Source organism: Erythrolamprus reginae, chromosome 10 (assembly GCF_031021105.1).
Source record: "Erythrolamprus reginae isolate rEryReg1 chromosome 10, rEryReg1.hap1, whole genome shotgun sequence".
NCBI classification, from domain to species: domain Eukaryota; kingdom Metazoa; phylum Chordata; class Lepidosauria; order Squamata; family Dipsadidae; genus Erythrolamprus; species Erythrolamprus reginae.
The window spans coordinates 47635785-47648035 of record NC_091959.1 but is presented as its reverse complement, the minus strand read 5'-3'; the positions used below and the strand labels follow the sequence as shown (position 1 = coordinate 47648035).

Here is a 12251-nt window from a genome sequence, read left to right as displayed (position 1 = left end):
AGTGCCCAAGGATCTCAGCGGACATTTGAAAACCATCGGAATTGACAAAATCCCCATCTGTCAATTGCAAAAGGCCGCTTTACTGGGATCGGCAAACATAATTCGCCGCTACATCCTGCAGTCCTAGGTGCTTGGGAAGCGCCCGACTGGGGATGAAATACGAAATCCAGCATAGTGATCTCGTTTCCTGTGTTGTACTGACATAATAATAATAATAATAATTTATTAGATTTGTATGCTGCTATGGAGAATATTACCCTCCCCAAGCCTGGCGACATAGGTGGGTTTTTAGGAGCTTGCGAAAGGCAAGGAGGGTGGGGGCGATTCTAATCTCCGGGGGGAGTTGATTCCAGAGGGCCGGGGCCGCCACAGAGAAGGCTCTTCCCCTTGGTCCCGCCAGACGGCATTGCTTAGTCGGCGGGACCCAGAGAAGGCCAACTCTGTGGGACCTAACCGGTCGCTGGCATTCGCTGGGAATGATCCCACTCTTTGGAACTACCAAACCAAACCAGAATTTCTGATAGTCTCCAAATGGGTGAACCGTGCGGCCAGGCAGTAGGGAAAGCGAGTAGAATGCTTGGCTGCATAGCCAGAGGTATAACAAGCAGGAAGAGGGAGCTTGTGATCCCGCTGTATAGAGCGCTGGTGAGACCCCATTTGGAATAATGCTGTGTCCAGTTTTGGAGACCTCACCTCCAAAAAGAGATGGATGAAATCGAACGGGTCCAAAGACGGGCTACGAAAATTTTAAAAACCGATGTGCGTAACTTTATTTCTGCTGGCTGCAGATCTAAAAACATTTCCAGCATAACCTTTTACCATTAATCAAAATAACCTGCTTTAAAAAGTCCCCTAGATTTGGAAGTCAGCAACTTGGAAACGCTTTCAAGGAGAAAACAGGAAGGAGATAATAACCAACCAGGATAAAACTAGAGGTTGAAGCCTCGACCAACTGCAGTGAATCACCAAACAGTCCTCCCAAGTATTGCAACGGCTGCTTTTTAAAAAAAATTGACTTTCCAAGGTTGTGACATCCCAGCACAGAATCGCGTCATCGTAACTTTTTAAAGGCAAACCTGCAAATTGAAGAAAGGAGTTAAGTGTATGAGTTGCAGGAACAGAATATGAATTCCTAAAGGTTAACCAAGCGTAAAAGTTCTTTTTTTTTTAAGGAATTCTATGCACAAGCCGATATTTTAAACACTGAATGGGAGTGTTTTATCAATCCAAACGTTGAAAATCACAGGCATTTTTTCTGAAGGTCTAATTAAAGGGAAGAATAGTCAGTGAGTGGTAGGTTTTTATTATAATAATAATAATAATAATAATAATAATAATATAATAATAATTACTATTATTATTAATAATTAATTACCGGTAATTTATTTATTAGATTTGTATGCCGCCCCTCTCCGTAGACTCAGGGCGGCTCACCACATAGCAATAAAACAATTCACAACAAATCTAATAAATTTAAAAAATTAAAAAAAACCATTATTAAACCAGATATACACACAGACATACCATACATAAATTGTATAGGCCCGGGGGGGGGGGGGAATGCCTCAATTCCCCCATGCCTGACGACAGAGGTGGGTTTTAAGGAGCTTGCGAAAGGCAAGGAGGGTGGGGGCAACTCTGATATCTGGGGGGAGTTGGTTCCAGAGAGTCGGGGCCGCCACAGAGAAGGCTCTTCCCCTGGGTCCCGCCAGACGACATTGTTTAGTCGACGGGACCCGGAGAAGGCCCACTCTGTGGGACCTAATCAGTCGCTGGGATTCGTGCGGCAGAAGGCGGTCCCGGATTATTATTAAGTATTATATTATTATTAAGTATTATAAGTATTATTATTAATAATAATAATAATAATAGTACTTTTACATAATTTTAAATAATTAGGGGTTCTTCTTTTCTTTATTATTGTCCATTGGGAAGTTGGTAATGTTATTAACCAATGGATGGGGTTGTAGTGATAAGATTAGAATTTAGAATAGAATAGAATTTTATTGGTCAAGTGTGATTGGACACACAAGGAATTTGCCTTTATTTATTTATTTATTTATTTATTTATTATTTGGATTTGTATGCCGCCCCTCTCCGAAAACTCGGGGCGGCTCACAACAAGTGAAAAGACAATCCAATACATAATCCAATTTAATTAAAATATTATAAATTTAAGAAAAACCCCTATACTAACATACACACACACAAGCATACCATATATAAATTCAACGTGCCCAGGGGAAGATGTTTAGTTGGTGCATATGCTCTCATCGTACATAAAAGAAAAAGATTCATAATAATAACAACAACAACAACAGAGTTGGAAGGGACCTTGGAGGTCTTCTAGTCCAACCCCCTGCTTAGGCAGGAAACTGTACACTACTTCAGACAGATGGTTATCCAACATCTGCTTAAAAACTTCCAGTGTTGAAACATTCACAACATCTGGAGGCAAGTTGTTCCACTGATTAATTGTTCTAATTGTCAGGAAATTTCTCCTTAGTTCTAAGTGGCTTCTCTCCTTGTTTAGTTTCCACCCGTTGCTTCTTGTTCTACCCTCAAGTGCTTTGGAGAATAGCTTGACTCCTTCTTTGTGGCCACCCCTGAGATGTTGGAAGGCTGCTATCCTGTCTCCCCTGGTCCTTCTTTTCATTAAAGGAGCCACTACTTAAATACTTAACTACTTAAGAACCTGGTCACGGAACAAATTAATAATAATAATTTATTAGATTTGTATGCCGCCCCTCTCCGAAGACTCGGGGTGGCTCACAACAATAATAAAAACAATATTATAGTAGAACAAATCTAATATTAAAAAACATATAAAACCCTATCATATTTAAAAAACCAAACAATACATTCATACCAAACATAAAACAAAATATAAAAGACTGGGGGAAAGGTGTCTCAACTGCCCCATGCCTGGTGGTATAAGTGAGTCTTGAGTAGTTTACGAAAGACAGGGAGGGTGGGGGCAGTTCTAATCTCCGGGGGGGGGGGAGTTGACTCCAGAGGGCCGGGGCCGCCACAGAGAAGGCTCTTCCCCATGGGGCCCACCAACCGACATTGTTTAGTCGACGGGACCTGGAGAAGGCCAACTCTGTGGGACCTTATCGGTCGCTGGGATTCATGCGGTAGCAGGTGGTTCCGGAGGTACTCTGGTCCAAATGCCATGTAGGGCTTTAAAGGTCATGACCAACACTTTGAATTGTGACCGGAATAAAAGAAGTTCGTAAGTAGAGGTGCCAGTGTATTTTAATTTGGCTCGTGGGGTATTTTCCGCGAGATTTTAGCTGGTCCGGCTCAAAAAGAGAACTCTTAAATTACTCACCATTGCTTGATTGTACTTTTTTCTTTAAGTTGAGCGGAGCCACGGGGTGTGACCAGATTCGTTTTTTTCTGCGTGGGACTGTCTTTCTCCTGCTTCTGAGAAATATAACCACTAGGCAGCAGGGGAAGAGAAACACACAAGCCGTTTGTTGCAATCCGCTTACACACCAAACACCCATCATGCTGTGGTTTGCACGACGCGCTGACTCACGGAGAGCAAACCGACGTTTATCCCAGAGTGTGGGGCCAACCCGGAACCTCCATTTATGGTTTAATGCAGTGATTTTCAACCTTTTTTCAGCCGCGGCACATTTTTTACATTTACAAAATCCTGGGACACACCACCAACCAAAATGACACCAAATGACACCCTAAGACACTCCCCTCTCTTTTTCCATCCCTGTCTCCTTCCCACCCTTGTGTTTGTGTGTGTTTGTGTACACACAGTCTTGAACCATTTCCAAAAACAGGTGAGGGCTGGGTTTTTTCCCCTCTTATTCTTTGGGTGCTTTTTATCATATGCTTTAAATCAAGAGTCACTTCTATCTCTCTTTTATTTCTCTCTCTTTCCTCTCATTCTCTGTCTCAATCATTTTCTCATTTCTATTTTTTCCTCCCCTTTTTGCTCATTTCTCTCTCTCCCTTCCTCTCCTTTTCTTTCTCTCTTGCTTTCTTTCTCTCTCTCTCTTGCCTTCTTTCTCTCTCACTCTTGCTTTCTCTCTCTTTCTCTCTTTTCTTTCTCTTGCTTTCTCTCTCTCACTCTCTTTCTCTCTCTCATGCTTTCTCTCTTACTCTCTCTCTCTCTTTCTCTCTTGCTTTCTTTCTCTCTCACCTTCTTTCTCTCTCACTCTTGCTTTCTTTCTCTTTCTCTCACTCTCTTTTTCACTCTCTTTCTTTCTTTCTTTCTCTTTCTCTCTCTTGCCTTCTTTCTCTCTCTTGCTTTCTTTCTCTCTTTCTCTCTCTCTCTTGCTTTCTTTCTCTTTCTCTCTCTCACTCTCACTCTTTCAGCAAAAAGTTGTGAGACCGGAACCTGAGCTTCCTTCTTCGCGGCACACCTGACCATGTCTAGCGGCACAATAGTGTGCCATGGCACAGTGGTTGAAAAACACTGGTTTAATGTACGATAACAACGTAGCTTGTAAAGAGGTTTATTTGAGTAAATAGTTATTATTATTATTTTTTATTATTTATTGGATTTGTATGCCGCCCCTCTCCGCAGACTCGGGGCGGCTAACAACAGCAGTAAAACAGTACAACAAAATCCAATACTAAAAAACAGTTAAAAGCCCATTATATAAAAACCAACCATACATACAAACATACCATACATAAAATTGTGAAGGCCTAGGGGGAAAGTGTATCTTAGTTCCCCCATGCCTGACGGCAGAGGTGGGTTTTGAGCAGCTTACGAAAGGCAAGGAGGGTGGGGGCAATTCTAATCTCTGGGGGGAGTTGGTTCCAGAGGGTCGGGGCCGCCACAGAGAAGGCTCTTCCTCTGGGTCCCGCCAAGCGACATTGTTTGGTTGACAGGACCCGGAGAAGGCCAACTCTGTGGGACCTAACTGGTCGCTGGGATTAGTTGGCCACGGGTGAAGATAATCCTGCCCAAATTCAACATTATGTATGATTTGTTTGGGTTGTATGGTTGTTTTTTTTAAATAAGGGTTTTAAAATGATTTTTAATATTGGATTTTTATTTTGTATTGCTTGTTGTGAGCCACTTCGAGTCCTCGGAGAGGGGCAGCATACAAATCTAAATAATAATAATAATAATAATTATTATTATTATTATTATTATTATTATCATTGTTATTATTGAATTGAAAAATCAACAGATGATCCAAAGTGCAGACTCTGTAAAGAAACGGATGAAACAATCGATCACATACTCAGCTGCTGCAAAAAGATCGCACAGACTGACTACAAGCATAGACATGATGCTGTGGCACAGATGATCCACTGGAACTTGTGCCGGAACTACCATCTACCAGTGGCAAAGAACTGGTGGGACCATAAGCCTGAAAAAGTGGTCGAAAATGAGCAAGCAAAACTACTGTGGGACTTCTGACTTCAGACTGACCGAATTCTGAAGCATAACACACCAGACATTGTGATTGTGGAGAAAAAGAAAGTATGGATCATCGACATCGCAATCCCAGGGGACAGCAGAATTGAGGAGAAGCAGCTAGAGAAATTTGTGAAATACGAAGATCTAAAAATCGAGCTGCAACGACTCTGGCATAAGCCCGTGAAAGTGGTCCCAGTGGTCCTTGGCACGCTGGGCGCAGAGCCAGAGGGTCTCAGCGGACATTTGAAAACCATCGGAATTGACAAAATCTCCACCTGTCAATTGCAAAAGGCCGCTTGACTGGGATCGGCAAACATAATTCGCCGCTACATCACGCAGTCCTAGGTGCTTGGGAAGCGCCCGACTGGTGATGAAATACGAAATCCAGCATAGTGATCTCGTTTGCTGTGTTGTACTGACATAATAATAATAATAATAATAATAATAATAATAATAATAATAATAATAACAACAACAACAACAACCATGCTGTCCAAATAAAGAAGGCTTTCAGAGGAAGGTGAGCCCACCACATATGCTAGAGGCATCTCAGTTGAGAAGAAGAGTACAGTCATACCTCGTCTTACGAACCTAATTGGTTCCAGGGGGAGGTTCGTAAGACGAAAGGTTCATAAGACGAAACATTGTTTCCCATAGGAAACAATGTAAAGTCAATTAATCCGTGCAACCAAAAAAAAAAACCCGCAAAAAACCGGCGTTCGCCGACTGCTGGGAAGCCGCGCGGCTATTTTAAAAGGTGACAGCCGGGCTGGGGGGCTTCCCAGCAACCTCCCGAACCCCGAACCCAGAAGTTCGGCAAAAGTTCGGGGTTCGGGGGGGGGGCTGGGAAGCCCCCCAGCCCGGCTGTCACCTTTTAAAACAGCCGCGCGGCTTCCCAGCTGTCTCCCGAAGCCGAACGCCAAACCCGAACTTCCACGTTCAGCGTTCGGAGACAGCTGGGAAGCCGCGCGGCTGTTTTAAAAGGTGACAGCCGGGCTGGGGGGCTTCCCAGCAACCTCCCGAACCGAACCCGGGGTTCAGAAAAATTTTGCCTCTTCTTACGAACTTTTTTCGAGTTACGAACCGGCGTTCGGGAGGCTGCTGGGAAGCCCCACCGCCCGGCTGTCACCTTTTAAAACAGCCGCGCGGCTTCCCAGCAGTCTCCGAACGTCGGTTCGTAACTCGAAAAAAGTTCGTAAGAAGAGGCAAAAAATTTCTGAACCCCGGGTTCGTATCACGAGTTGTTCGTAAGACGAGGGGTTCGTATCTTGAGGTACCACTGTATGTCCAAAACATGAACGGATGACACAAAATGATGGATTAATAGACCTAAAGTCCCGGTTTGCTCGCAAACCAGGAAGGTTGCAATTTTCCAGTCCATCACAATGAAAAAAATTGTACTTTTGGGGTACCTTTTATAGCATTCCAACTCTTCCTGCGTGAAGAGGAGCTGGGCTTTTAGGTGGTTCCGTTCCTGGAGAACGTCTTTGAGCTCCTGCAGCGTAAAACGGGGCCGGTTGACGTCGGTGAGGTCCACAATAATTTTGTTGGGACCTGGATTTACCTGTAGTTGAGACAATGTGAAAAATTTATTTATTTATTCATTCATTCATTCATTCATTCATTCATTCAAAAGCAACATGAGAAAATATTATTTTACTGAAAGAGTAGTAGATCCTTGGAACAAACTTCCAGCAGACGTGGTAGATAAATCCACAGTAACTGAATTGAAACATGCCTGGGATAAACATAGATCCATCCTAAGATAAAATACAGGAAATAGTATAAGGGCAGACTAGATGGACCATGAGGTCTTTTTCTGCCGTCAGACTTCTATGTTTCTATGTTTCATTCATTTATTTATTGGATTTGTATGCTGCCCCTCCCCGTAGACTCGGGGCGGCTAACAACAGTAATAAAAAACAGCATGTCAATCCAATACTAAAACAACTAAAAACCCTTATTGTAAAAGCAAACATACATACATACACAAACATACCATGCATGAATTGTAAAAGCCTAGGGGGAAAGAATATCTCAGTTCCCCCATGCCTGATGGCAGAGGTGGGTTTTAAGGAGCTTACGAAAGGCAAGGAGGGTGGGGGCAATTCTAATCTCCAGAGGGAGTTGGTTCCAGAGGGCCGGGGCCGCCACAGAGAAGGCTCTTCCCCTGGGCCCCGCCAAACGACATTGTTTAGTTGACGGGACCCGGAGAAGGCCAACTCTGTGGGACCTAACTGGCCGCTGGGATTCGTGCGGCAGAAGGCGGTCCCTGAGATAATCTGGTCCGGTGCCATGAAGGGCTTTATAGGTCATAACCAACACTTTGAATTGTGACTGGAAACTGATCGGCAACCAATGCAGACTGCGGAGTGTTGGTGTAACATGGGCATATTTGGGGAAGCCCATGATTGCTCTCGCAGCTGCATTCTGCACAATCTGAAGTTTCCGAACACTTTTCAAAGGTAGCCCCATGTAGAGAGCGTTGCAGTAGTCGAGCCTTGAGGTGATGAGGGCATGAGTGACTGTGAGCAATGACTCCTGGTCCAAATAGGGCTGCAACTGGTGCACCAGGCGAACCTGGGCAAACGCCCCCCTCGCCACAGCTGAAAGATGTTTCTCTAAAGTGTGGTGTGGATCGAGGAGGACACCCAAGTTGCGGACCCTCTCTGAGGGGGTCAATGATTCCCCCCCAGGGTGATGGACGGACAGATGGGATTGTCCTTGGGAGGCAAGACCCACAGCCACTCCGTCTTGTCTGGGTTGAGTTTGAGTTTGTTGACACCCATCCAGACCCCAACAGCCTCCAGGCACCGGCACATCGCTTCCACTGCTTCATTGACTAATTTTATCTTAGGATGGATCTATGTTTATCCCAGGGATGTTTATCCAAAAAATTAAAACCCAGCAAGATTTTGGGACAGCTGCAATGATGGCGTGTGGCTAACACACAGCAAAACACCTGCAAATTTCACCAGGCAGATCTTGAGGTTGAAAAAAAAATCCCCAAATTAAATCGAAAGAATGGGAAGTGATAGCTGCAGAAGCTAAAAACTACCAGGGAGTTTAACTTATGGTTACTGGGCGGAAAGTTGAAACCTAAGCAAACTTCTCTTTTCCCCTCGACGCTTTCAAGCATGTGACAAGGGTTCTTTGGAGCAAATCTGCTATGTACATGTTTCCTTTCCAAAATCAGAACTTTCCACCCAGCCTTGTGACTGACGCATGTCGATGGCTGGCGAGCTTTTTCTGCAAACCGTGCCAAAGGCAGCCCTAACTGATCCTACCTTGGAGAAAAATAGGGTGCCTCCAGGCAGCTGACCCTGAGTTATCTAGAAAAACGGAACAAGGGTCTCTCCAAATTTGGCAATTTTGCAAGACTTTCGGACTTCAAGTCCCAGAATTCCTTGACCAGTTACGAATCGATGCCAGCCGAGGAATTCTGGGAATTGAAAGTCCACAAAACTTAAAAAGTTGTTAAGATTGGATATGTTTAGATATGTATATTGTTTATTGTTTTGATATCTGGTGAGCCACCCCCAGTCCTCGCATAAAAATCCAATTAATTAATTAATTAATCAATTAATTAATTTCCTGCCCTAATGAAGCCAGACCGTAGGGCATTCTGGGAGTTGAGATCTTAAAAGTTGTTTAAAATCGGAGACCCCTGCTCTAGATTGGAGCCAGGGAATTCTGGCCCTGACCCAAACCTTAAACCATCTTTTAATGCAAGATTTAATTTAGCGCCAACAATCGTGTACCAATCTAATATAAAATTTAACTCCCCCCCAAAAGACCTTTAATTACATTACTATATTATTTTGGTAAAACTTATACAAGGTTGTTATTCACAATTAAATACCGTAACACTCTATAATATTCCTCTGTCAATCATACCTTTTTTTTTTGTTCTTTCCACTCCCTCATTCTTATAAATATTTTCTTCTCCAAACCCATTTCCTTAGCTTTTTGCTTTTTTCTTTCTCCTACTTTTGAACCGACACCTCCTTTTCCCCAAACACATCTTTCCTCACTTTTAAATGTTATTATTTGTGTGGGTCGACCCCTAACCCATCTTAAACTTAGCCAGCTTAAGCAGTGGTTAGAGTGCAGCACCACAGGTTCCTTAGATAACTGCTAGCTGTAGTTCAGCAGTTCAAATCTCACCATCAGCTCAAGGTTGACTCAGCCTTCCATCCTTCCAAGGTGGGTCAAATGAGGACCCAGATTGTTGGGGGCAAGAGGCTAGAGAGGGCTGCAAAACCACTATGAAGCGGTAGATAAGTCTAAGCAGTATTGCTCTTCCTTCCTTCCTTCCGTCCTTCCTTCCAAGGTGGCTAAAATGAGGACTCAGATTGTTGGGGGCAATTCCTTCCTTCCTTCCTTCCTTCCTTTCTAGGTGGCTAAAATGAGGACTCAGATTGTTGGGGGCAATTCCTTCCTTCCTTCCTTCCTTCCTTCCTTCCTTCCTTCCTTCCTTCCTTCCTTCCTTCCTTCCTTCCTTCCTTCCTTCCTTCCTTCCTTCCAAGGTGGCTAAAATGAGGACTCAGATTGTTGGGGGCAATTCCTTCCTTCCTTCCTTCCTTCCTTCCGTCCTCCCTTCCTTCCTTCCTCCCGTCCGTCCTCCCTTCCTTCCGTCCTCCCTTCCTTCCGTCCTCCCTTCCTTCCTTCCTCCCGTCCGTCCTCCCTTCCTTCCGTCCTCCCTTCCTTCCGTCCTCCCTTCCTTCCGTCCTCCCTTCCTTCCGTCCTCCCTTCCTTCCGTCCTCCCTTCCTTCCGTCCTCCCTTCCTTCCATCCTCCCTTCCTTCCTTCCTTCCGTCCTCCCTTCCTTCCTTTCTCCCGTCCGTCCTCCCTTCCTTCTGTCCTCCCTTCCTTCCGTCCTCCCTTCCTTCCTTCCTTCCTAGGTGGCTAAAATGAGGACTCAGATTGTTGGGGGCAATTCCTTCCTTCCTTCCTTCCTTCCTCAAGCTTGACCCATTCTTCCATCCTTCCGAGGTGGGTCAAATGAGGACCCAGATTGTTGGGGTCAAAAGGCCAATTCCATAAACCACTTAGAGAGGGCTACAAAGCGGCATATAAGTCTAAATGCTATTGCTGTCTCTGCATCCGACACTCTGCCTCTGGATCCGAAGCCACAGGACCAAAGACCCAGAGGTTGACCCACCTCTTCCTCTCCATCACCCGCTCCCTCTCCGTGTTTACCTCTCCAGCGGTCCCAGAGGTCAGCCGCTGCTGGAGGTCCTCCAGTTCCCTCCTCAAGCTCTCCCTTTCCAACTTGAGGGCTTCCACGCCCAGGTGGTTCTCGCTCACCAGGGTCTCCAGCATTTCCAAAACGCTGACCACCTTGAACTGCAGGCGGGCCACGCGGGCTGGGACCTCCGCCTGGGGCTCGGTGGTGAGGGTGTGCAGCTCTCTGCCCAGGATGTAAGAGATGTCGTAGACGTCCTCGGCCGTGAGATGGAAGGGGCTTTTCCCGAAAGGCCCCTCCGATGCTCCGTTGTTGCTTTTTCCTCCTTCCTCCTCCTCCTCTTCTTCCTCCTCCTCCTCCTCTCCTTCGCAACGGTGGTCCTGCTGGGCTTGCATCCTGTGAAAGGTCAATCAAAGAGACCCCACGTCAGCTGAGAACCACAACAGAAGCCCCCCCCTCCCCAAACACACACACACACTCACACACACTTCCTTCTTCAAACTTCAAAGTTTCGTCTCCAGCCAAACCTCTCCAAAGCGCCCTTGAGCGCTCGCAAGAGTCCAATTGAAAGCGGGCAGGCAGGAGGGTGGAAGGAAGGAAGGGGGGGGGCATTTGAAAGCGTAAAGGGGGGTGGTGGTGTAACCATGGCGCTGGTAGGAAAGGCGTGGGGGCAGACTTCCCCTGGCTCAAAGAGACGCCAAAAGGGGAAGGGCCAGCTCTTGCGCAATCTGGGTTTTATTTACTTTTTTTTCTCCTTGCTGGCTGTTTGGTTAGTGCAAACAGACACACACACACCCCTCGCCAATCATTAAAAGCAACTATAGATTACATCCAGATTTAGCATTTATTTGATTGTTTATTTATTTATTTATTTGCTTGCTTGCTTATTTAGGCCTAGAAAGTTTAGAACTAAGACACCTTAAACAAGATCTAAGTATTGCCCACAAGATCATATGCTGCAACGTCCTGCCTGTCGGCGACTACTTCAGCTTCAGCCACAACAACACAAGAGCACACAACAGATTTAGACTTAATATTAACCGCTCCAAACTTGACTGTAAAAAAATACGACTTCAGTAACCGAGTTGTCGAAGCGTGGAACTCATTACCGGACTCCACAGTGTCCTCCCCAAACCCCCAACACTTTACCCTTAGATTATCCACGGTTGGCCTATCCAGATTCCTAAGAGGTCAGTAAGGGGCGAGTACAAGTGCACTAGAGTCCCTTCCGTCCCCTGTCCTATTGCTCTCCTATATCTCCTATACCTTTCTTCTATTCCTATATCTCTTCTTCTATTCTTTCATTGATATGTTCTATTACTATACCTTCTTTTCTCTTCTTTCATAAATATATTTTACTATGAGTATCTCCTCTATAACCTTCATCATGTATTTTACTATGTGTATATAGATATATACCCACTAAAACCCTCATTGTGTATTGGACAAAATAAATAAAATTTATATAACAACAACAACAAGAGTTGGAAGGGACCTCAGAGGTCTTCTAGTCTTAGGCAGGAAACCCTACGGCACTTATTTATTTATTTTATTTATTTATTTTGTCCAATACGCAATGAGGGTTTTAGTGGGTATACTGTATATCTATATATACATAATAAAATACATGATGAAGGTTATAGAGGAGATACTCATAGTAAAA

General features: G+C 44.8%; 1 protein-coding gene across 2 annotated transcripts; it reads right to left on the bottom strand.

Moving 5' to 3' along the window:
* Positions 1 to 745: 745 nt before the first annotated feature.
* On the bottom strand, positions 746 to 11282 carry RILPL2 (Rab interacting lysosomal protein like 2). 2 transcript variants are annotated; one of them, XM_070763164.1, is made up of 5 exons: positions 11077 to 11282; positions 10603 to 10984; positions 6814 to 6965; positions 3335 to 3445; positions 746 to 1076 (listed from the first exon to the last, which is right to left on the bottom strand). In XM_070763164.1, the coding sequence occupies exons 2-5, from the start codon at positions 10981 to 10983 to the stop codon at positions 1052 to 1054; spliced, it is 669 nt and encodes a 222-aa protein (XP_070619265.1). In that variant the 5' UTR covers position 10984; positions 11077 to 11282; the 3' UTR covers positions 746 to 1051. The 2 variants fall into 2 exon arrangements, with proteins under 2 accessions (XP_070619265.1, XP_070619264.1); XM_070763163.1 differs by having other exon boundaries at positions 11071 to 11177.
* Between the last annotated feature and the right edge of the window lie 969 nt (positions 11283 to 12251).

Bases quoted from the DNA above. Each gene is read 5' to 3' on its own strand.
- RILPL2 (XM_070763164.1), bottom strand. From the start codon at position 10,983: ATGCAAGCCCAGCAGGACCACCGTTGCGAAGGAGAGGAGGAGGAGGAG. The intron at 3,446-6,813 runs GTACCCCAAAAG...CCTGCTGCCTAG, and splicing joins GAGTTGGAATGCTATAAAAG to TGGTTATATTTCTCAGAAGC. The intron at 1,077-3,334 runs GTGAGTAATTTA...TTCAATTTGCAG, and splicing joins AAAAGTACAATCAAGCAATG to GTTTGCCTTTAAAAAGTTAC.